Below are 25,733 nucleotides of genomic sequence, written 5' to 3' on the forward strand. Positions count from 1 at the left end.
TTAAAGATGAGCTAAAGATGAGAGCCAGGGTGGTGTAGTGTAGGGAGATGGACTTAGACATGGAAGATCCAGGTTCAAATCCCTCCTCAGCCATGAAGCTTCCTGGGTGACCTTAGGCCAGTCACTTACCTCACAGGGTTGTTGTGAGGACAAAAGGAGGGGAGCAGCTGTGTACACCACCCTGAGCTCTTTGGAGGAAGGGCGGTATAAAAATGTGAATAATAATAATAATAATTCAAATTAAAACAAAAAGTTTAAATGTGCACTTTTGCATTTAGCAGCTCATCTCCCCAAAACCATTTTTTTCTCCCTGAAAGTCTGACACACAGGTGCTCTCATCAGATATGCCCTCAACAGCAGAGTCAGAAGAGGATGATGATGGAATGAATGATATGAACCAAGAAGTGATGTCACTAATATGGAGTGAAGACTTGAGAGTGCAAGAGGTGCGCAGACTTCTCCAGAGTGCTCATCCTGTCCGTGTCAATGTAGTTCAGATGCCGGAAGTCAGCGACCATGAATATATTGAAGAAAAAGAAAACCGGTAAATTGTCCTTATTCCTAGCAACTAGTTTATAATAGTGTAACAGTACTTGGGGTCCTCAGACTTTGGGGTCCTGGTGGTCTCTGTTAACATAGCTTTGTTTCATTGTGATTTGCTTTGAACAGCTAGAGAAGAGGTGTACCAGTGTTTTAAATAAGCACACTTTTAAGTAGTGAAGGCTAATTAGTTTTTCCTTAGTGGTTTGGTTTTCTAAATTGATCCCTACATGCTTTCCACAAAACAGGCTGCTTCAGTTGTGTCAGCGAACTATGGCATTGCCGTTGGGAAGAGGAATGTTCACTTTGTTCTCTTATCACCCAGTTCCTACAGAACCATTGCCCATTCCCAAGCTGAACCTGACAGGTATGTTCTGCAGTATTATTTACTTCAGAAAGAACAATGGCATAGAGTGGTGATTTCGTACACCACCCCTGCAGTCTGCATCTCTCCTTACTACTAGGCAGCGTGAGATCTGCCATGGTGAAAGTGAAAAGGGGACAGTTAGGGATCTTTTAAATTGCAACAAAAAGAATTAAGTAGTAGCTCATGGAGCACTTCCCCCTCTCCCCTTGTAAAAGAAGGTATCTGCTACATGTGGGTATTCTAACAACCCAAGGGATGTTTGTATATTTAAATTCCAAAGTGATAATATATTCCAGAATGAAGATCAGTCAATGACAACAGCAATTGAAAACACCAGATAATTGCAAAGATTGTCTTTCTGTAAGAAACTAGTTTGTATAGAAACTATTCAAGATCTGATTCTGAAATGTGTGGGTTGCTCTGCACAGTTCAGAATTAAGCAATATGACGGTGTGCACCTACTTGCAGTGTATCCTCATAATGTGTGGAGCAAATATGCACCTTTTTTCCTGATGCAGCTCCTTGCAGTGTGTGCATGGGGGTGGGGTGAGCAGTCATAGCCAAACCAGAGTTAGAATTCAGTTTTTGAAGTGAGTTTCCAGCTCTGGTTTGGTTATGATTTGTGGTAACCGAAGTTTGCCAAAATTGACTTTACTGTAGAGTTTAGTTACTCTGAACCAAAAAGAGAGCATGCAAAGGGAGAAGGTAGCATGTGAAGCTGAGGTTTGGCCCTGATGGCTAAACCAATTTGTTCATGAAAGCTGAACCAAGGCACTTGCTCTTAATATGTCATTTCACTTGAAAGTTGTTTCCAAAACAAATTAATCATTGAATTCTCCATTGATGGAGGAATAAGAAAACTGTGGGAAAAAGCTATTCCCTCCCCTTCTTTTTACTTTTTCAGAATCACCTATATTTAGTTGATTATTTTACTATCCTTTGCAGGACGGGCTCCTCCTAGGAATACTACAGTGGATCTTAATAGTGGGAACATAGATGTGCCTCCTAACATGGCTTGTTGGGCAAACTTTCACAACGGCGTGGCTGCTGGGCTAAAGATAGCACCAGCTTCCCAAATAGAGTCGGCATGGATTGTCTACAACAAACCCAAAAATGCAGAGCTAGCCAATGAATATGCAGGCTTCCTTATGGCACTGGGTTTGAATGGCCACCTCACAAAGCTTGCAACGCTCAACATCCATGACTACTTGACAAAGGTGAGGTGGAGGGTATTTTCCTTGGGGTGGTCTACACATTATCTTCTCAACATTGATGTAGAGGCACCAAGGTCACTTCAGCATTGCAATCACTCCTTGTCTTGATTTGTACTGTCTTGAATGTGATATAAACTCTCCCGACTGAAAAATTTCCCAGCCCATTTCTATAATTCTTCATAGTGTAGAAACTCTCATCAAAAGGTCACAGTACAGTACTGTGGAAAGTACAGTTGATGTTATGGCCACCAAATCATGGTTTGAGCTTGCAACAAATAGGAAACCACAGTTTATTACTGCTTGTCTGATTTCTTGTTCAATCTGCTTAGTGTTTCCATCTCTAGCTGCAGAAGCCTCTGGAAGTGGAGTAATGGCCATAATCATGGGTTGTCAGTTCAGACATCAATCACACCATGCCACATAGCGGACCGAAACTATGGTTTGTAAGCCCACTTCAAACCATGGTTTCTTGTTCTGCCATTCAGTTGCGAACCATATTTTGCCACTTTCATTCAGTCCTGAATGATTAACTGATTTGTTGCACTGTCTGAATGGAAGTCCAACATCTGAGAATTGATAAGATCTTGTTAACTTGTAAAAATTTCATTCAGAAACTTGAAGGCTGTAAAATCTGCCTCATCTGTGGTAAATTATGTAGGGTGCAATCCTAACCCACTTTCCAGCACCGACATAAGAGCAATGCAGCTCCAAGGTAAGGGAATAAATATTCCCTTACTTTGAAGATGTCTCCGTGAGTGCCACCCAACTGCAGAATGCAGCACACATGCCATTGGCACAGCTATGCCAGTGCAGGAAAGTTGGTTAGGATTTCGGTGTTAGTTGGTTTAATTTGAGGTTTCTCTGACAATAAACTTCATCAGGTTTGCATTTGGCTGCTGCTGTCTTTTATATAAGCATCAGTGTAAAAGAACATTACTGGATCACACTTAAAATACATTTGTCCAGTATCACAGTGGCCAACCTTCTGGGAAACTCACAATCAAGGCACAAAAGGAACAACATTACCACACTGTTCCTACCCAGCAATGGATATTCCATAGCATACTGCCTTTGTAGGTTCCGTATAATTGTCATGACAAGTAGAAATTGATAAATCCATCCTCTATGAATTTATCTAGTCCCCTTTCAAAGGCCTCTAAGCTAGTGGCTATTGCCTCATGATAGCCAATTCAGGGCCAAATCCTATCCAATTTTCCAGTACCCGTGCTGCTGTGCCAATGGGGTATGTGCTGCATCCTGTGGTGGGGAAGCAATCACAGAGGCCTCCTCAAGGTAAGGAAACATTTGTTTCCTTACCTTGGGACTGCATTGCGGCTACACCGGTGCTGGAAAGTTGGGTAGGATTGGGCCCTCAATAAATTAATTATACTTCCTTTTATTTGTCCTGAATCTACTGTCAACACGTTTCTAGTTGAAAGGTACCATTGCAGTGGAGGAGTTATCTTTTGTGCAGCTTACAGTGAACAGCATACTTTTTTAACCAGGTTCAGCTCCTGTCCAGTCTTCCATCTTGCTATAAAGTTTTTAAAGGTTGATGAATGATATTGTTGCAACATCAGTGTAACTGCATCATGTTCCTTTCTTATCCACAGTATATGCAGCAATATGTTTGAATTTAGAATGCCATAAGAGAAAATATAATTTAATAAGCATGAGCTAGCACTCCCTAATATTTTCCGTTTCATTTTTTATTATAACACAGAAGAACCGAAATCGCCTCAAAAACAGATGACTCACCTCAATTCATAAAAATTTGTCCTTGCTGATTAATCAATTACTTTTCCTTTTATGAATCTGTCAATTATAGGCTGCTGCTCATATGTATTTCAATTATACTTTTAAAAAAAATGGCCGCTAAAACACTGTTCAGTCATGCTTTTTTATTTTGGGACAAATTTCTTGGGTGTGTTTGCTGCATTTTCAAAGCCCTCTCCAACAAAAGTTCCACTTTTCACCAAAAAAAATTCTGTTCAAAGCTTTTGATTGCTATCTTCTCTTCCTAACACAGGGCCACGAGATGACTAGTATTGGACTGTTGCTTGGGGTTTCTGCTGCCAAGCTTGGCACAATGGACATGTCTATCACGCGACTGCTCAGCATCCACATTCCGGCTCTGCTGCCACCAACTTCCACGGAGTTGGATGTTCCTCATAATGTACAAGTGGCAGCTGTGATAGGGATAGGCTTGGTGTACCAAGGAACAGCTCACAGGCACACTGCAGAAGTTCTGCTCTCAGAAATAGGTAAAACACTAATGTGCCTTCATTCCATGTTTGTCTTCTCCTCAACTCAGTCCTCTCAGATTGTGAGAGGGAGAAGGAAAAATCCCTGTATTCCTCATCAGCACTGGAAGGGAGTATAGGGGAGGGAGAGTGTATGTGTTTGCTTTTGTGGCTTATTGTTAGTCTAACACAGTAGTTTCCAAAGTCCTTTTTTAGGACGTGGGGGAGGGAAGGGGCAGCAACACGATCGAGACAAAGATGCTGCTGCTGGGGAGGGAGGGGTTTTTTAAACTTACCTGGGAGTCACTATTGTTGTAGTTAGCAACAGTATTTATATACCACTTTTCAACAAAAAGTTCACAAAGCGGTTCACAGAGAAAATCAAATAACTAATGGCTCCCTGTCCCAGAAGGGATCACAATAGAAGAAGTCACGAAAGAACACCAGCAGACAGCCACTAGAAAAGACATTGCTGGGGTGAGGAGGGCCAGTTACTCCCCCTACTCAATAAAAGAGGAGCACCCTCTTGAAAAAGTGCCTCTTACCCATTTAGCATTGCTCTCTGCTGGGAAAGCTTGTGAACCCCTCTGCAGCCCTCCCAGCAACTTCAAACTGCTAGAAAAAAGAAAAAAAACACTTCCTGTTTTTGTCGTGAAACTGGATGTGGGTTTTTATTTTCTTTTTTCCAGTTCCCTTGGTGGGTCATGACCCACCAGTTTGGGAACCCTAGTCTAACACACAGTGGGTTCATTCAGAAGAGAGCTACCCATGTGTCTTTTACCAAAAGGTGGGTGAATAGAATTGGGCACAAAATAGTTGTATAAGTTGACTTTATAGTAACAGGCTAAACAGCTTTGCAGATTGGACCTTAAAAAGATGTAATAGTTTGAACTTGTTAGTAGTGAAATTATTCTGTTTATTTGGTATTAATTTTGACAGTGATAGCGTTTTGCAGAATATGTCCAATTTGTGACCACTCTTTGCAGAATATGAATGGACTGTTTAAACCTTATTTGAGCAACAATTGTGGTGGCCAGAATATTTACTTGCTGCTTTCTTTTGACTTTCTGTTACATTGGATTTGTTTTGCTTTGTTCTGTTTTTAATCTAGGTCGCCCACCAGGTCCCGAAATGGAATATTGTACTGACAGAGAGTCCTACTCACTAGCTGCTGGGTTAGCTTTGGGCATGGTTTGTCTGGGGGTAAGTTTACCTTTTTTTTTGTTAGCTTTCATATATGGTTTCTTTTGAATTAAAAATGGGAGTCACCTGCCTGCTTACTGAGTAACTACATGTGTCAGTTTCCCTGACTGCAATCAGGAAATGCCTATGTTTTGCAAAGTGTGAATGGTTTGGTTAACCCTTTCTTGTTGGCTCTTCCTGCAGCATGGCAGCAACTTGATAGGCATGTTAGATCTCAATGTGCCTGAGCAGCTTTACCAGTATATGGTTGGAGGTCATCGGCGTTTTCAAGCTGGAATGCACCGTGAAAAACACAAGTCTCCAAGTTACCAAATTAAGGTGATTTAGTTTTCCAAAACTGGGACTGCAATTATAGTAACTATGACAAAGAGAGTCCTTTGTGCACTACTGGCTATTCTGTTTTTTTCTAAGGAATAGGTGTGGCTAACTATTTATTTGTGCATATCACACTTCATTAATGGAGCACCGAGGTCTGGCCCAGGCCTTATTTGTTTCATGAATTGAACTCAATCTGATGCTTCTTGGTCCAGCTGTTATGCAAAGGAAACTTGTTTTGAACAAGCTATATGTTATGCCCACACCTAATTTATCCACAGTGTAACAGGTTTCTATGGTAAATCAACCTTGAATGTATGCACTTTATTTTGATAGGAAGGCGATACTATAAACGTGGATGTGACTTGTCCAGGTGCAACTCTAGCATTAGCGATGATCTACCTCAAGACTAACAACAGGTATTAGATTTGGATTTATGCTTATGAGTAGAAGTTAGGAAGATCTGAAATGTTCCTCAAGCCATCCTTATAGGTATTTGACTGTGTACTTCAGACCAGAGTGTCCATAATACCAGGAACTGTTGTGTAGTAGTTGTACTACACCAAAGCTTCTTGCAGAACAGGAAGTTCTATATTGCTGTGAAAAAGGAGTCAAGCCACTTGGCATTGAGTCCCGAGCCAGGCATTCTAAATCCTGAAGATGAAATGTTGTTCATTCTGCAGAACCTTCAAAAGGAAAGTGTTACTGGGGCTGAGATGACTTTTAATTCTTGTACAGTTTTGCTTCTTTTTTTACTTTAAATAAAACTGCTGTTGTATTATCTCACTCAATCAGTTACTCTCTTCTCATCTGTGTTCTGCTAGAGACATAGTATTTCCTGATCTGGCTAAGGGATTGTGAATGTCCTGTGAGCTTCTGTGTAAATTCTCCCTTTCCTTCTCTTTTCTGTGTTAGCATTTTGTCTGCACTGAGATTTTTGCTAACAGTGATTTTAAACCAGAGTTTGAAATCATGGTTCAGACAATGGGAAGTGTTACACTTCAGCACGATGCGTGCTACAAAATACTTTCAGAGGCATTTTCTAAATTTCTCTATAGAAGTTTCAAATAATGTTTTGGGCCTTGATCACATTTTCATTAAAATGATAGCAAAACATGTAAAAATGTTTGATGCATAAGGGTTCTGTCCTAGACCTTGGACCTACACAGTGTGCTCTTTGGAGTATGGTGGAAACAAATGCTACTCAGTAAATGGAAGGAACCTTTGCAGAGCAGAGTGAGCAATGGCATTATACTTTTGCAAGTCCCATTGAAATGAGTGAGGATTCTGGCAACAGAGCAATGGCATTTGGTGATAAGAGGAAGTCAGCAAAATAGCAAGCAAATTCAGCCGGTCAAGACATGCTCTGCTGAAGCATGTCTTCACGCTTCATTAAATAAGTCAATTCATAATTTTTTTGTACTTACTGCATTTTGCTAGGTCCATTGCTGATTGGCTTCGAGCTCCAGACACAATGTATTTGCTGGACTTTGTGAAACCAGAATTTCTGTTATTAAGGGTATGTTTTTATTCTGTTACAATTCGAGCTATTCAAAATGGAATGACTTACTCAGCCTTATTAAAACTGAGGTACTACATCCATTAAAATCATTCCTATGGAACTGCCTTTGTGAGTTTCACTCAGACTTGGAACATGACTACCATCCTTTTTTTCCCAACAGTACCTGTTTTGAACCACCAATACCCCATCCTTCCAATAGCTTAGGGTCATTTTGCATATTGCAGAGTTCTTAGATGCAAGACCAACTGTGGCCAGCAAAGATATATGCTGCAAAAATGAAGTGTGTGATTATCAGTTGACAATTTGGGTCTTGCTAGAATTTATACTCTCAATTGCCTGCCTTGTAGCAGTTTTATACTGTTTCAGTTGTCCTTTGATGATGATTTTCAGTACCATAAAGTGACACTTAAAAAAAGACAAATTTCACAAAGAAAATACAGCATCTTGGGTTATTTGAATAGGAGTCTTAGAGTCACACAATATTTCTGCAGCATAGTCTGGTCCCATTGGGTGGTAATTTAGCTGGTGTAGAAACCAACCGGAACTTGGCACCTGCCCATGTCATGGTTCTTTACAAATATTATGGGAGTGGCATGGTATTGGACTACCCTATCACAGCTCTAATTATAAAGATATTGTTTGAATCAGGCAACTTGTAAGTTAAACTCAGTTAAGGGTTTAGAGGTAATTCTAACAGAAGTACAGTTGAGTCTGTTCAGAGTCTTACATTTTAAACTTTTTTCTGCCAAGACGTACCAATGATTTTATGACAGTTTTATTCCTCAAAAGATATTTCTGGTTAGTTCTAGGTAACAATAACACTTCAATACAATTTTTGTCAGGGTCCTTTTAGGAAGGCCTGCCAGCAAACAGCCAGTAGGCAAGTAAATAGTTGGGGTCAGACAAAGTCAAGATCTAAAACAGCAAACAAAGGGGCAGAGGGGCCAATGGAGGAGCTTAGGTCAAGCAGATGGTGAGGTCCCAAAAGGTGGCAGTCTAGTGAGGCAAAGCAAGGTATGCCCAGGGGTCTCTGTGGCTACTTGGGAATGAGTTACTAAGACTGAGGAATCATATCTGCAGCAGTGGTAACAGAAGGCCAGCTAAACCATTGTTGGCTCCCTAGTCCATAATTGGACTATAACACGGGTCAAAAACTATCTGGGTGATACAGCAGTGCAGCAAAGACCAAGCCAACAGTTGCCTCTCCTAGTGGTGCAGGAAAGAAGGTCCCTGGGCCCTGCTGCCAGAGTTCCTAGTTCAAGGTCTCTGGTGGCTTATTATTTCAGAAGCAGGAAAAGGAATAGGTAATGAGTTTATGTTGAAGTAGCTATTAAGAAATTAAACTGCTATAGTGTCTCTATCTGTCTGAAAACTATTGTTTGATTTTGTGGAACACAAATAACCCAAATCAGCAAACTAACAGTGAAGACTTGTGCAGTGGAACATTGCTGTAGCAGGTCATACTGTATTCCTTTGTTGAGTATCTGAATTCTCTCATAAAATTAAAAAATTTGAAGCACTTTTCAGTATTCAATTTAAAATGGAAGTATCTTATTCTAACTTCCCTGACCACACAGCTTGATTTTATCAAAGTTATTAAATGGATGTTATTTCTGAGTTTGCTTGACACACTCTTTACCCTGTTGTGGTTGTCTCTTTGTTTGAAGACCCTCGCTCGATGCTTGATTTTGTGGGATGACATACTTCCCAGCTCTAAGTGGATAGACAGCAATGTTCCTCAAGTAAGTAGTAAATATGCAGTGTTGCTCTAACGGTATGATTCTAGAAATGTTGATTCGAAAGTGAATCTTTCTGTGTATTCATTGGGAAGATGATTCCCAGGAATGGGTGTGCATAAGACAGCAGACTGAGTGAGCAATTTTCAGACTTCTTACTTTTTCAGTTTCTTCTCAGCATCGGTTCATCAACTGAGGAACTATTGCATGTCTGTCAAAGAACTTTACCTGTAGCAGAGAAGTCTAGTGACCAGGAGCATTCTGGGGCATGCAATGAATGTGTATGGAATGCTTCCAGACCTGTTGAGCCTTGCTTTTTCCTTTTGTGATTTGAGATTACCTCCCAAAACATGTCCAACACTCCCCAGAGACTGCATTGTACAGAAAGATTAGTTATTGCAGACAGTCATGCAGGAAAGTTTGTCCCCTTCTACTGATGTTCTCAAATCCCTTATGTGTCTCAAAGGAATCCCTTGAATGCGGTTTGATGTCTTGGCTAAGGCATCGAGGCAGTGCTGTAGCCATGACTGAACTGTGAATCCTATGTCTACTTACTTGGAAGTAGGCCTCATTGAATAAAGTGGGACTGACTTTCAAGTTTGTACACATGGAATCATGATTCAGTTTTCACCAGTGAGTTTCTCTTCATCAGTATATCATAAATCAGTATATCTCTTCATCAGAGATATCAGAGATCAGTATATCTCTTCAAGAGATCAGTATATCTCTTCAGTCAGACAGCCAGCAGCAGGGTGGGGGCTATCCAGTGTTCTGCATAGAGTGCCACATGTATGATTATATGCCTCTGGGTCATAAGTCATGGGTGTGTCCTCAGTGCAAGGAGCTCCAGGGTCTAAGGGAACATGTCTGCTCCCTTGAAGCCTTGGTGGCCGACCTGGAGAAGCGCAGACAGGCAGAGGAGGACCGTGGGGAGACTTCCGGGGACAATCAGGCTTCGTCCCAACCTCAGGCGTGCAGCTCCTTGGCTGCCCGGGTGGGAAGTCTCGGGGCTGGAGGACGTCATCCTGGAGAGGAGGGAAACAATTCCCTGGGGGGACCCCTTCTCCAGGGGACGGGCCCGTATCCGAACGCACTCAGGATACTCCTCGGCGGGAGAGGGGTCGGGGGCTTCTTGTAGTGGGGGATTCGATTATTAGAAACATAGAGAGGGGGGTTTGCAATGGATGTGAGGACCGCATGGCGACTTGCTTGCCTGGTGCGAAGGTTGCGGACATCACTTCTCTTCTAGACAGGCTGGTAGACAGTGCTGGGGGAGAGGTAGCGGTTGTGGTGCATGTCGGCACCAACGACGTGGGCAAGTGTAGCTGGGAGGTCCTGGAGGCCAAATTTAGGCTTTTAGGCAGGAAGCTGAAAGCCAGGACCTCAAAGGTAGCATTCTCTGAAGTGCTACCTGTTCCACGCGCAGGGCCATCTAGGCAGGCGGAGATCAGGGGTCTCAATGCGTGGATGAAACGGTGGTGTAGGGAGGAGGGGTTTAGATTCGTTAGGCACTGGGGAACGTTTTGGGACAAGCGTGGCCTGTTCAAAAGGGACGGGCTCCACTTGAACCAGAATGGAACCAGACTGCTGGCGCATAACATTAAAAAGGTGGCAGAGCAGCTTTTAAACTGAATCCCTGGGGGAAGGCCGACAGGAGCCGAGGGGCATCCGGTTCGGGACTCCTCATCCCTATGGGATGAGGATGGGAAGGTTAGAGAACAACAAGACAAAGGCAGAGCAGGAGAAGAAATTGGGAAAGGTAGCGTGATGGGATGTGATAGACGGTTTGGCACAATGAGAGGATGCGGGGACAAAGGAGCAAATAAGCAGCCCATCCTGGGGCATTTCGTGTACAAATGCTTTTATGCGAATGCCCGAAGTCTATGAGCAAAGGTGGGAGAACTGGAATGTCTGGTGACAAGGGAAAACATTGACATAGTGGGCATAACGGAAACCTGGTGGAATGCGGAGAATCAGTGGGATACCGCAATCCCGGGCTATAAACTCTACAGGAGGGACAGGCAGGGACGTGTTGGAGGTGGGGTGGCTGTTTATGTTAAGGAAGGGATAGAATCCAGCAAAGTAGAGATTGAAGGTGGGTCCGACTCCACCTTAGAATCTCTGTGGGTTAAATTACCAGGCTTGTGCAGCGATGTAATACTGGGGGCGTGCTATCGTCCTCCAGACCAGAAATCGGATGGGGACCTTGAAATGAGAAAACAGATCAGGGAGGTGACAAGGAGGGACAGGGTTGCAATCATGGGGGACTTCAATTATCCTCATATAGACTGGGTCAATTTGTGTTCTGGTCACGATAAGGAGATCGGATTTCTTGATGTGCTAAATGACTGTGCCTTAGAGCAGCTAGTCACGGAGCCCACCAGGGGGCAGGTGACTCTGGGTTTAATATTGTGTGATACACAGGACCTGGTTAGAGATGTAAATGTTACTGAGCCATTGGGGAACAGTGATCATGCTGCGATCCGTTTTGACGTGCACGTTGGGGGAAGAATACCAGGCAAATCTCTAACAAAAACCCTTGACTTCCGACGGGCGGACTTCCCTCAAATGAGGAGGCTGGTTAGAAGGAGGTTAAAAGGGAGGGTAAAAAGAGTCCAATCTCTCCAGAGTGCATGGAGGCTGCTTAAAACAACAGTAATAGAGGCCCAGCAGAGGTGTATACCGCAAAGAAAGAAGGGTTCCACTAAATCCAGGAGGGTGCCCGCATGGCTAGCGAGCCAAGTTAGAGAGGCTGTGAAGGGCAAGGAAGCTTCCTTCCGTAAATGGAAGTCTAATGATGAGAATAAAAAGGAACATAAATTGTGGCAAAAGAAATGTAAGAAGGTGATATGGGAGGCCAAGCGAGACTATGAGGAACGCATGGCCGGCAACATTAAGGGGAATAATAAAAGCTTCTTCAAATATGTTAGAAGCAGGAAACCCGCCAGAGAAGCGGTTGGCCCTCTGGATGGTGAGGGAGGGAAAGGGGAGATAAAAGGAGACTTAGAGATGGCAGAGAAATTAAATGAGTTCTTTGCATCTGTCTTCACGGCAGAAGACCTCGGGCAGATACCGCTGCCCGAACGGCCCCTCCTAACCGAGGAGTTAAGTCAGATAGAGGTTAAAAGAGAAGATGTTTCAGACCTGATTGATAAATTAAAGATCAATAAGTCATCAAGCCCTGATGGCATCCACCCAAGAGTTATTAAGGAATTGAAGAATGAAGTTGCAGATCTCTTGACTAAGGTATGCAACTTGTCCCTCAAAACGGCCACGGTGCCAGAAGATTGGAGGATAGCAAATGTCACGCCTATTTTTAAAAAGGGAAAGAGGGGGGACCCAGGAAACTATAGGCTGGTCAGCCTAACATATATACCGGGTAAGATGGTGGAATGCCTCATCAAAGATAGGATCTCAAAACACATAGACGAACAGGCCTTGCTGAGGGAGAATCAGCATGGCTTCTGTAAGGGTAAGTCTTGCCTCACGAACCTTCTAGAATTCTTTGAAAAGGTCAACAGGCATGTGGATGCGGGAGAACCCGTGGACATTATATATCTGGACTTTCAGAAGGCGTTTGACACGGTCACTCACCAAAGGCTACTGAAAAAACTCCACAGTCAGGGAATTAGAGGACAGGTCCTCTCATGGATTGAGAACTGGTTGGAGGCCAGGAAGCAGAGAGTGGGTGTCAACGGGCAATTTTCACAATGGAGAGAGGTGAAAAGCGGTGTGCCCCAAGGATCTGTCCTGGGACCGGTGCTTTTCAACCTCTTCATAAATGACCTGGAGACAGGGGTGAGCAGTGAGGTTGCAAAGTTTGCGGACTACACCAAACTTTTCCGAGTGGTGAAGACCAGAAGTGCTTGTGAGGAGCTCCAGAAGGATCTCTCCAGACTGGCAGAATGGGCAGCAAAATGGCAGATGCGCTTCAATGTCAGTAAGTGTAAAGTCATGCACATTGGGGCAAAAAATCAAAACTTTAGATATATGCTGATGGGTTCTGAGTTGTCTGTGACAGATCGGGAGAGAGATCTTGGGGTGGTGGTGGACAGGTCGATGAAAGTGTCAACCCAATGTGCGGCGGCAGTGAAGAAGGCCAATTCTATGCTTGGGATCATTAGGAAGGGTATTGAGAACAAAACGGCTAATATTATAATGCCGTTGTACAAATCTATGGTAAGGCCACACCTGGAGTATTGTGTCCAGTTCTGGTCGCCACATCTCAAAAAAGACATAGTGGAAATGGAAAGGTGCAAAAGAGAGCGACTAAGATGATTACAGTGCTAGGGCACCTTCCTTATGAGGAAAGGCTACGGCGTTTGGGCCTCTTCAACCTAGAAAAGAGACGCCTGAGGGGTGACATGATTGAGACATACAAAATTATGTAGGGGATGGACAGAGTGGATAGGGAGATGCTCTTTACACTCTCACATAACACCAGAACCAGGGGACATCCACTAAAATTGAGTGTTGGGAGAGTTAGAACAGACAAAAGAAAATATTTCTTTACTCAGCGTGTGGTTGGTCTGTGGAACTCCTTGCCACAGGATGTGGTGATGGCGTCTAGCCTGGACGCCTTTAAAAGGGGATTGGACAAGTTTCTGGAGGAAAAATCCATTATGGGGTACAAGCCATGATGTGTATGTGCAACCTCCTGATTTTAGAAATGGGTTTTGTCAGAATGCCAGATGCAAGGGAGGGCACCAGAATGAGGTCTCTTGTTATCTGGTGTGCTCCCTGGGGCATTGGTGGGCCATTTGGTGGGCCGCTGTGAGATACAGGAAGCTGGACTAGATGGGCCTATGGCCTGATCCAGTGGGGCTGTTCTTATGTTCTTATAAAGCTCTCAAGATATGGAGTGCTTGTGGAATGTATCGGTGATAGAGTACCACATATAGGCTTAATGGGTTCTGAGCTGTCTGTGACAGATCAGGAGAGAGATCTTGGAGTGGTGGTGGACAAGTCGATGAAAGTGTCGACCCAATGTGCGGCAGCAGTGAAGAAGGCCAATTCTATGCTTGGGATCATTAGAAAAGGTATTGAAAACAAAACGGCTAGTATTATAATGCCGTTGTACAAATTGATGGTAAGGCCACACCTGGAGTATTGTATCCAGTTCTGGTCGCCACATCTCGCAAAGGACATAGTGGAATTGGAAAAGGTGCAAAAGAGAGCGACTAAGATGATTACGGGGCTGGGGCACCTTCCTTATGAGGAAAGGCTACCGCGTTTGGGCCTCTTCAACCTAGAAAAGAGACGCCTGAGGGGGGACATGATTGAGACATACAAAATTATGCATGGGAAGGATAAAGTGGATAGAGCGATGCTCTTTACACTCTCACATATCACCAGAACCAGGGGACATCCACTAAAATTGAGTGTTGGGAGGGTTAGGACAGACAAAAGAAAATATTTCTTTACTCAGCATGTGGTCGGTCTGTGGAACTCCTTGCCGCAGGATGTGGTGACGGCATCTGGCCTGGATGCCTTTAAAAGGGGATTGGACAAGTTTCTGAAGGAAAAATCCATTATGGGTTACAAGCCATGATGTGTATGTGCAACCTCCTGATTTAAGAAATGGGCTATGTCAGAATGCCAATGCAAGGGAAGGCACCAGGATGCAGGTCTCTTGTTGTCTTGTGTGCTCTCTGAGGCATTTGGTGGGCCACTGTGAGATACAGGAAGCTGAACTAGATGGGCCTATGGCCTGATCCAGTGGGGCTGTTCTTATGTTCTTATGTTAGTATGTTATTGCAATCCTCTCATTTTAATGGATTTACAGGCTTGTTTTAACATCCAAAATTAATAGTACTCCTTGGTCCTAACTTGGAGTATGCTAATGTGATAGTGTTGGAACAAGAATGTTAGAAGAACATAACCTGATGAAAAGCAGGTTCTCATTTTTGTTCACGTTCATAACACTGTGGAAACATTTGTGGGATTGTGAAAGACTCTTTGCACCCAAAAGCTTAATGATCACACTCGTTACAGATTGTAAGAGAGAACAGTGTATCTCTTCATGCAACTGAAATGCCTTCATCAGAAGATCTGAACTTGGAGACCCTGGCGTAAGTAATGAAGTGTAACCACTTGGTCAAATAGTAGGGAATGTAGAGCCTAAGGGCTTGATCCTGAACAGTCAGCACCGGCCCTCTGCTGACCCTGAATGTTGCAAATGTGCTGTTAGGCACACCAGCAACACTCAGTGCTGAATCAGCACTGGTGCTGGGTCAGCGCTAGTTCAGAATGAGCCAGTGCCAGCTGAAGGCCCACTGCACACCACTTGGAGCAAAGGACAAGCTCCGGGTGGCAGAGAGGTATGGCAGGGGGGAGGAACCGGAGTGGGAGGGGGTGGCATTTGCGGAACTCTGCCAAATCCAGAATCCCACGTTGGGCCTTCCAGCTCCACACAGGGCCTCTCAGCTCTGCACCAGTAAAATAACCAGTGCAGACTTGAGTAGCCCCATTGCTGGGCTTGGGCCTTTCCCTGAGGGAAGGGGATGAATCCTCCAAGGAGACGTCAGCAGCTCCCTGAAGCAGCCCTTAGGATGCAGCAGCAGTCATTTTGGCGCCAGGCAGCTCAGGATTGGGCTGTTAGTCTTTCAGTATAAAGCCAATACAATGACAGTATCAAACACCTTGGAAAAGGAGATGATGTTTTGAATGTTTTGTTTCCTGCTCTTCTTACTAGAGTCAGTCCTGAAAAAACCCTATGTTCTACAAATCTGGATTCCCTTTTTAGTCACCTTTGTGTGGTCTGGTCTGGAGGCAACTGTCACAAACTTAGGGGGGTTTGGAGTACTCAGAGTTCTTGGTTCTCGAACCCTAAAGCCCTCAAGGCCCCCCTGTCCAGTAGTACTGCCACCACCCTGTATGTGCCAGTGCCTCAGTCCAGGGACACTGAGACCCTCTAGGCCCTTCTATCCCTTGCAGGCACTGAGCACTTTCTCCAACCAAAGCTTCAGTCCTCAAGTTACTAGACCTCAATGAGTACTTGGTAGCTTGCTGAACGGCTAGGCAGGATTCTGAACCTTTGTCCCCAACAGGCAACAGGTTTGAAACAACTTGGTAAAAGAGATTGTAGTTTATTAAGTACATAAGGCAGCAAATGCTAGAGGCATAAACATCTAGGAAACATATCAGCAATAAAATAATAAAGCTAGCTGGCTATCTCTGTTAATCCTTAACTCTCACCTGGGTCAGCTTCTCTTGTAGATCTTTTAGCTCCAGGCTACCTGTGAGGCCAGATGCCCATGTTGGACAGTGAGGCTCACAGTGTACAGGATGTGCACCCACAGCCTCTGCCCAAGAAGAACCGGACACACCCCTTGGGGCACTCATTATTATACTTCTTATGCTAATAGTACTGAGGTGACTTCGTACTTATTTAGACTGTCCAATCAGAAACTTCTGAGGACAGAACCTTCTTGGAGTGGGTCTGGTTGCTAGCCCTCCTAGTTCTTACCACTCCCAACTGGAGTTCCATAGCTGCATTTCATTCTACTTGATCAGGCGCCCCTCAGTCTACTGAAGTGTTACATTCCAATGGGTTGTAATTCTTTTTGTCTGTCCTTTCTGGCTAGCAAAGGAGAGACAACAATCTTTTTGTTTGTTTACTTGCATTCTTGCAGCTAGGAACTGCTAGCCACTTCTCCGTTACTGACTTAGTTTGGTTCAGGCTTCTACTGTCCACCTAGGACTAACATGTACATATTCATGACAGTTTGGTTCAGGCTTCACATGCTAACCTAGGCCTAAACGGTACATATTACAGCAACCTCAGTCAATGAGTTCTCTGATATTCTCCTGTAGAGTGTTTGAGGAGGATGCAGCCAGCCTATTGCAGAAGGCACTTCAATCATCATGTTTGCCTAGGGAAAAACTGAACACCCCTATAATATTTCAAAATACCATTCATATTATTTGAAAATCATGCTCAATATTTCTTTTCAGGCAAGCTCATGTCTACATTATTGCTGGGGCCTGTTTGTCTTTGGGTTTTCGATTTGCTGGTTCAGAAAATCTGGCTGCTTTCAATTGCTTGGTAAGTAGAGATCAGTACTAGCCTGCATATATCACAGGGTTACAGAGATGGAAGACATACTTACCTGAGATCTCTGGGTTTAGTTGGTTGTTTTTTTAAAGTGAGTTTCAAGTTCTTGTGGTTGCATGGATTCCTATGGAATCCGGGTGTCAATACATACTGAAAGGATGGAAAGGAAATGTATCCTCTTCCAGCTTGTTCATTGCATACAGCCTGTCTCACTTGCTTGAGCTATGTGAGTAGCTTCTTGAAAATAGTAATGAAATGCGTTGACATCTTATGCCTGGGACAAAGTGCTTCCTCCCACACTTTTCTTGTGGTACGCTAACTCACGTAATTTGTATTAAAATATATAGGAAGCAAATACATGGATGTTAGTTTTGACCATTTTTATATATATATATAGGAAGCAAATATATATATTCATCCAACTAGAGTTTATTTTTATGGATGGATTTTATTTGCTATCTTGCTTTGTATACCACCCTTTGATTCAGAAAAATTGCCAGCTTACACAAAATTACACTGGGGCTGCTTCTCCCCCTCAAATGTATAATGATGTTGTGGGGTGGGATATTTACCCTCCCCCCCAAACCAGTTCTCACTGAGTCACTTGAATGTGTTGATGGCCTTTTATTTCACCTTGCTCCCTTAGCTATGAGCAGCTGGGTGGTCCATTACCTCACTGTGTGCTCCTTCTTCCTAGTCTTTCTTTTCACTGTCCAAGGGGTAGAGGGGGGGCAGAGGGGGAGGAGGAGGAGAGGGGCCTGAGAAGGGGGAGGAATGGGAGTAATGAGGAGGAGGAGGAGAAGGAGCAGGCTCCCAAAGGCATCGCTGGCTGGCTGGCTGGCTGGGGGGGTTTCCCTGGGAGTGGGTTTCTCTGGATTTGATTTCCCTGGGAGTGCAGACTCCAGCTGGCCAGGGAACACAGAGGAAGGGAGTTGGAGGCAGTGTGGCAGCAGGAGAGGGGAGAAACAATATGCTCAACCCCTAGCCCTGGTACCCCCTCCCCAGTTGGCAGGATTGGGCCCCCTGGATGTGCTCTTCTAATGCCCAGGGGTGCAGCAAGGGATCCAGGCAACCAGGTTTTTACACCCCTTTTGAAGAGGGAAACAGGCAGCATCTCTGCTGTCTTACTGCAAGCTGCCCACCTGGGGAGAAGCAATTCCAGAAGTTGCAGAACTGGGTCCACTGTAGCCAAGTACAGCAGGTGTAACCCCTGACTTTGACAAAGAGCAGCAGCAGCTTTGTCCAAGGGAGCCCTCCCCCACCCCACACTTGGCCAGTTCCCCTATCTCCTCAGATTGCAATCCTATGCATGCTTACCTTGGAGTAAGCCCCATTAACTATAATGGGACTCACTTCTGAGTAGACATGCCTAGAATGGGGCTGTTAGTCACACTGGCTGTGATGGACTTCTCCAGAAATTTCTCCAATCCCCTTTTAAAGGCATCTAGTCTAGACACCATCATCACATCTTGGGGCAAGGAGTTCCACAGACTAATGGCAGAGTAGGCAGCTGTTGTTTTGTGGCTGCAGCCTACCTATAGGCTTGCTCACACTTTCTTAGCTCCAACCAAAATAGTCCACAGCTAGAGCATGACAGCAATTAGAACAGGAAATGAAGAGAGGCTTTTTCCCCCCTAAAGACCTTGCAGTGCACACCAAAAGGACTTTTTTCCCTGAGACATGCAGCAGCCATTCTGAGATGTCGCTCTGAGCTGGTGCTTCTCCTTCAGGACCGACCTGCCTAAATTGTGTTGAACACTTTCCTAAGGACTCTGGACTCACAAGTGGGGGGAGCAGGGCCAGAGCTGTGTAACAAAAGGAACTGTGGAGGGATGTGTGTGCTTTTTGTTGTCTCATTTAACTACCTTGCATGACTTGTCTGTAATCCCCTTGTGCTTACTGTCTCCCTTTTTGAGGTGTTTTTCCACACTTAAAACAGGCAAGGGCTGTGTGTAATGTGGTCTGGTGTGGGGGCAAAGAGACTGGATTGAATTGGGTGGGTATGAAAACCTCTGAGTTGGGGGGGAATTATTTTGTGTTCCATGTATTCCATGTAAACCCAAGACTTTCACAGCTAGTGAAGCAAATAAAAGCACAACCATCACATTAACTATTAAATAATCTTCTTATGTATTACAAATTTAATTGTATTTTTTGTGTGCGAGGGTGGGGGGTTGCATGTGGTCCCCGCCATCTCCAAATTTTGCCTTAGTGGTCCCTGAGCTTCTAAAGGTTGGGAACCACTGCTTTAATGCATGTGTTCATTTTGAATGTTTCTTTCTAGTACGCGTTTGCAAAAGATTTCATGAAGTGTTTATCCTCGGCTACAGCTTCCATAGTAAGTTTCTGCAGATTCACTATTAATCAAAGTGAAACTTAACACTGTCTTGGTTTAATCATATATTGTGGCTTGTTTAGATCATCACCCAACCCACACATCCCCAAGCACTGCAGTGCCTACCTTCCCCCACCAGCCAAAACAATTGATTGTATGGAGGACAGAAATGGGTACTTGCACCAATATTGATCACTGGCATGGGAGATCTCCAGGAGCATCCACAGGTGTGCAGGCTGTTGCTGTACTTGTGGACCATTGGATCAGGGCTCCTGCTCCTACAACCAGGGCTGGTGGGAGGTTGCTCTCTCCAGCAGTGACCTATGCAGATGTGGTAGAGATCCTTGTCTGTAAACCTCAGGGCTCCTGCATATGTCAGCCTTTTCAGTACTGTCTACCAACTAGATTTTTCATCCTTTCACTTGCCAAAGTTTCTCAGATGGATGCCTAAAAATACCATTACTGATTTGTTCCACAAAGAATTTTTTCCTGTTGCAACATTTCCCTAATGCTTCTTGTGAAAGAGAAAATGACATTTATTTATTACGGTGTTTATATACCACCTTTCTAATAGACACAAGGCAATTTACGTTGGCAGGCTGAACATAAACCCCATAATTCAAATTATTAGAATAATTATTACAATTTTCCCATTAATTAAAATACCTATTCTGATATTTTCAGTGGAATCTAATAGCCAAAATCATTAACGTGTGGGGGGGTGTGTGTGTGTATGTGTGTGACTTAGGGCGCAATCCTAACTCACTTTCCAGCACCGACATAAGGGCAATGCAGCTCCGACGTAAGGGAACAAACATTCCCTTACTTTGAGGAAGCCCCCGTGAGTGCCACCTAACTGCAGGATGGAGCACACCTCCCATTGGCACAGCTATGCCAGCGCTGGAAAGTTGGTTAGGATTTGGACCATAGTGTGTAATCCAGGCTATGCCCCTTTGTGCAAGCAGGTTGATGTAGAGAGCCATCATACAAGCAGAGTTCTTTACGTACATGTGGGGGAATAATGGAGGACAAGCTTTGTGGTTGGAAATTTTTGCATGTGTGGGAGGAAGGCAAAAGAAAGCTGTAAAGGACAGCTAAGAGTATACATTTTTAAAACTGCTTAAATTAAACCTATTACTACTCATTAAAAATTACGTAATTTAAAAAAAAAGTTTGTCGTTGCTTCTGGAAAATACTTACAACCCAATCCTAAACTGTGCTAGAGCAGCCAGGCTTCACAGCCTGCACTGCATCCAGTGCAGCTTAGGAGGTGGCTGGAGGTCTCCTCTGAATAAGGGGATATGTTTCACCTTACCCCAAATAAAGGCCCAGCCACCCCTGTGGGGCTTCTTGGATCTGTGTCAACTATATAACTGGTGCACATCTGGGAAGCTCATGTAGGGCTGCCAAGCCTGGGAGTGGGTGTTAGGATACAGCAAAGGAGGCCTCCGCTGACCACCTACTGGGCCCAATCCTCCCCTGTTCTGCCCTCCCCCGCCACAAAATTCTCCCTCCCTGCCTCCAGCACGTCCTCCCATCCCCCTCCCTACATCGCCTGGCACACACTTACCTGTGCCTTTTGGTGCATGGTTGGGATCCAGCACTGCAAAGTCAGCATGGGCCTCTGTGCCAGCCCAGTCTGCTCTCTACGAGGCTCAGATGTGCCTTATGGCACACTTACTACACTCTAAGCTGATGAGGGGACAGCTGTGCCGGCTCAAGTCAAAGATAGGATTGTGCTGAACTTGGTGGGGCATTCACTGAGAGAGGTAGACTTCTATAGAGACAGGCAGTTTTAAATGTTAGTCCTGTTAACGACATTAAGGCCTGGTCAGATGTCACATTCCCAGGCCATCTAACTATGCTTTTTTAAAATCAGGAATGAGTGCTAAGTTGCCTCCTCTCAAGAGGTAACTCTGACTATCCTGAGAGTATCCTCTGACTTCAGAGAATACTTTCTGGTTTGTTGAACCACAGATTGCTTTGATAGTCAAACTGGGGTTTATGATCCTGGTTTATAAGGAGTGCTCAAGCCACAGTGTCCCTCTTTGGGTGTCACAGCAAACTGTGGTTTAACAAACAGGAACTCTTCTGTAAAAGGACGCTCATGAGGAGAAATGGGAATGTTACCTCTGAACCAGGTCCCCACTTTTTTCTATAGATTGTAACTTTGGGGATTCTATCAGAGGGTCACAAGGAAAGCATTTTTCTTTCATGAGTTGGTTTTGATTATACTAAAGTCAGAGGAACAAGAACATGTGAAGTTGGTGGACCTTGGGCAGTTGTGGTGTGTTTTTAGAAATGAGCTTCTTGAGTTTCAGCTTTCTTAATAATCACTTTACTGCTTGAACTTGCGACTGTTTCTCTTGTATGCTTAGAAACCTATTCAGAATGCATAAAAGTGGAAATGACAGCTTATATTTTCCATGTGTATGTATATATTAAGGCAGGCCACTATAACCTGGAGACTTGTTTGAGTGTGGTGTTACTGTCCCTTGCAATGGTGATGGCAGGGTCGGGAAACTTGAAGGTCCTCCAGCTTTGTCGTTTCATGCACAAGAAGACTGGTGGAGAGATGAACTACGGATTCCATATGGCACATCATATGGCTCTTGGACTCCTCTTTTTGGGAGGGGGAAGGTAATAGATCATGTCAAAGGTATCCCCTTCTCTGTTATTGTTAATATCCATTCAGATATTCAGGAGGCAAAATGCCACAGGCCAAGCTGTTATCCTTTGTATTCAGGAAGGTTACAAACAGGGATGGATGTACTGTCCATGTCCACAAGATTGCAGTACAAGCATGAAAATGAACATTTGGGTGCAACCTTCAGCACAGAGAGAACTTCAGTCTACAAATTTAGTTTATTGTGTTCTTTAAAGACAGCAGACCATTATTCTTTAACTTAGGAGGGAAAAAAACGCTCATGGGCAGGTGCCTAGTAAACAACTCAGATGGCCAAGTAGAAGAACCAAGGAGATATTTCAGTGTTCAGAAAGTGAGCATCACTACACTGCACAGTTCCACATGTCCCTGCTATGGTTATTGTTCTCTCTTATGGTTTTCCTGCAGCCCCCTTTTTTTTTCTGTTTCCACACCATTTCTGCCTTATGCTTCTTTGAAGTGGATAGAATAATAAACCCAGATCTTGCAAGGAAAAAAAAAATGTTGCAAAGCACAGGTAAGCAAGTACAGTATGCTTTGTTAAGCCATTGGAAAGGACTATTCCCTCCCCCATGATGGACAATGTGTCCAGTTCCAGGCCCCCCCCTCCCCCTAGAGAAAATCCAGATCCAGGCCCTGGCGTAGCAAGTTAAAAGGATTGCATTAGGAAATAGCCTGGGTCTAGAGAAAACTACTGCCTGATGAATTCAACAGGACTCGGCTAGGTAAACCAGGTGTCTGATTCAGTGTAAGGCAGCTTCTTGTCTCATTAGCAGAGCTTTGGTATTACTTTGGTGTGGAATTCAGAGGTGTGGATTGTTTGTGTTCTTAATTAGGTTACAAAAATTGTACAGTATTTTAAGGTTTTTTCACCTCCTGCACTTTTAGTACCCTGCCTTTAATTTCTTTCTTACAAGGACAATTATGATTAGTAATTCCATTTTCTGTGTTGCCTTGAGATAAAAACAAAGCCTCATGTTTCTTTGCAGGTACTCACTTAGCACTTCCAATTCTTCCATTGCTGCTCTTCTTTGTGCTCTGTATCCTCACTTTCCTGTTCACAGTACTGACAACAGGTAAGGTTTAGCCATTTGATCTAATTAGCAGGCTGAAAACAAGTTTGAAGGAGTGAATAGAGTCTTCTGTGTGAGAGACTTGGATTCACCGCATGGGTGTCCGATTAATGTGATAATGTTAAGAATTGAGGCCTAAAATATTCACATGATAATTGCTCTTTTTTCTTCTTTTTGAGGTCCTTTATTTTTATGCTTCGGCTCCTTGAGTTTGACTATTAATGGAATTGGCTGCAGTGTTAATTATTTTGTGGGTTGGGTTTTTTGCTCTTATTGTATTGTTAGCTGCCCCAAGCACCTTTTTGGGGGGGAAGGGAGGGGTTGAGGTGTATACAGATCACTTAAAATAAATACCATAGATACTCACCTATAAGGCAAGAAATTTCTGCAAATAAATCAAGCTTAGATCATCTCCTTGCCTTATGTTTGAGGTCACTCAGGGGTCAGGGCACTGGGAAGAACAAGAGGACAATGCAGAGATAACTAGAGGGCTATTTGTCTCCAGGCATAAGTCTCTGCGAACTGCAGCCAAAGTTAACTTTATTTTCCTCCTGAGATAAAAAAGCAAGCCAGGGCTCAAGGCTTCCATTTAAATCAAGCAAGCCTCGTTCTCTTTAGCAGACCCTTCTGCAGCCTCGTTCCACTACGCAAATGTTTGACAGAGGTTTGGTTTTTTTAAACACCAGGATGTAATCCTTGTTTTCATTTGAAACGAAGTCCAAGGTTACAGTTCAGTGCACCATTATTTAAGAACAACACTCATGGAAAGCAATGGGGTCTACTTCTGATTAAATAGTGTTGCAATATGTGTAGCTGCACTTGCTCATGCTCATTCCTTGTTGCTTATCTGTCTGCTGTGAATTGAATTGCTCACTCCCAGTTATGTGTTATATGTTGTAAGTAGAGCCACTGGCTTAACACACCAGGCACCTTAAAGAAGGATCTGATTAATGGTTCTACTGGTATGTTGTTTACAGTGCACTTACTCTGATAGTGTTTACAAAAAGGTTGTAAAGACCAGAATTTAAAAAGTTGGTGAATAAAAATGTATCTTATGATCTTTTACTATATTTTTAATAAATTAGAGACCGTACAGTTCTTAGGTAACAATTACTGGTAGGTTATGTTTCAGGATTTGGCCTCAGGTAAAATCAGATAAAATTATAGTCAGACAGCCCCCAAAGTTTAAACCCCCCACCTCAATTTATCTGAGGGCCATCAAAAATTGATTTTTAGCTCAAAAATGATTTTTAGCTCAAAACCTACCATCAGCTTATCAGTGAGATGGACTTATACTCAAGTATCTACAATAAATTATAGTAATCAAATAATAACCTAGCCATTTGACATTGTCACCTTGTTTCTATCGAACTGGATGATCTGCTGAGGAAGACTGTGTTAGTAGGTGAATAATGAGAAAGCTTCAGTGTTTGAAGATTCTTTGCACTGGACTGAATTACTAGACTATCCCTTAAGTAGTTGGTTGGTTTATTCTTAAGACATTTAATCCTATTTTTCCCCCAGCTAAGAATTGCCCAAACTGGACGTGACTTTAATTACATCTTTAGCAGTAGGGTGCTTGCTTTTTCTTTGTAAATAACACATGTGTAGATGGGAGAATCAACCTGGATTAGGGTAGGTGGGTTTTAACCCTACATGTCATGCCACTGTCTCACAGTGGATTCAAAGGCTCCACATTTGCTGTTTGCTCTGTAGGGACAAGCTGCAGTGGAAAATGATGGGATATCTCCCCCCAGTCAAATGATGTGTGAGGATCCCGACCTAGCTCAGGAAAATGAAGGAATAGGATTAAAATCCTCTCGCATTGTATTATTACATGTTCTATTTACGGAAAGAAGAGCACACTGGGGCCAGTGATATGATTAAGGTCACATTTAGTGTGATCCAACAAGAAATTTAAAGCAAGTGAAAGTCAGGAGCATTAAACAGGAAATTTAAAGCAAATATCAGTGAAACAGTCAGGAGCAGTGCAATCAATAGAATCCTGGCAACATAAAAGCAGCCATCAACTTCTGCCAAAGGTCTTGCCAAAATGCCACCCAATGAAATGTATGCAATAATGGGGCTTCAGGACAGTCTTCCAAAGTATTGATGACGTGAATGAAAAGGCCCAGCTTCTCCTAACTATCCACTACACCTTATTCAGCAGAGGTGCATGAAGCAGAATCTTATGAGGTTGCTCTGAGTGCATGGGAGGTAATGCACAGGAACAGGCAGTTCTTTTGTGGAAACTGTTCAGTGCCTTTTTCTCATAATGCACAATGCAAGAAGAGGCGGGACGGAATGAAGATTTCTGAAATCCTAGTTTTCTTAAGTATTATATCCAACCTGATCTCCAGTAGCCTCATAGACTCCCATTGGAGCTAGAGTCTCCACTGATGTTTGCCAACTGCAGAATTTGGTTGACTATCCAGCTTCCACAATCTGTGAAACCTACTGCCAA

The 25,733-nt window shown here is 43.6% G+C and overlaps 1 protein-coding gene across 2 annotated transcripts in view; it reads left to right on the top strand.

Annotated features, from left to right (window-relative positions):
• Positions 1–25,733, top strand: part of ANAPC1 (anaphase promoting complex subunit 1) — a 71,248-nt gene that overhangs the window by 33,774 nt on the left and 11,741 nt on the right. For both annotated transcript variants that reach the window (XM_066625060.1, XM_066625050.1), the window contains 14 exons: positions 318–544; positions 789–907; positions 1,853–2,124; positions 4,151–4,385; positions 5,476–5,567; positions 5,751–5,885; positions 6,219–6,301; positions 7,323–7,401; positions 9,072–9,146; positions 15,135–15,211; positions 17,097–17,187; positions 19,481–19,534; positions 21,978–22,171; positions 23,186–23,272. In XM_066625060.1, the coding sequence (XP_066481157.1) occupies positions 318–544; positions 789–907; positions 1,853–2,124; positions 4,151–4,385; positions 5,476–5,567; positions 5,751–5,885; positions 6,219–6,301; positions 7,323–7,401; positions 9,072–9,146; positions 15,135–15,211; positions 17,097–17,187; positions 19,481–19,534; positions 21,978–22,171; positions 23,186–23,272 (1,820 nt within the window). The remainder of the gene's footprint in view (positions 1–317; positions 545–788; positions 908–1,852; positions 2,125–4,150; positions 4,386–5,475; positions 5,568–5,750; positions 5,886–6,218; positions 6,302–7,322; positions 7,402–9,071; positions 9,147–15,134; positions 15,212–17,096; positions 17,188–19,480; positions 19,535–21,977; positions 22,172–23,185; positions 23,273–25,733) is intronic.

Source organism: Tiliqua scincoides, chromosome 1, assembly GCF_035046505.1.
Source record: "Tiliqua scincoides isolate rTilSci1 chromosome 1, rTilSci1.hap2, whole genome shotgun sequence".
In the NCBI taxonomy this organism is placed as follows: domain Eukaryota; kingdom Metazoa; phylum Chordata; class Lepidosauria; order Squamata; family Scincidae; genus Tiliqua; species Tiliqua scincoides.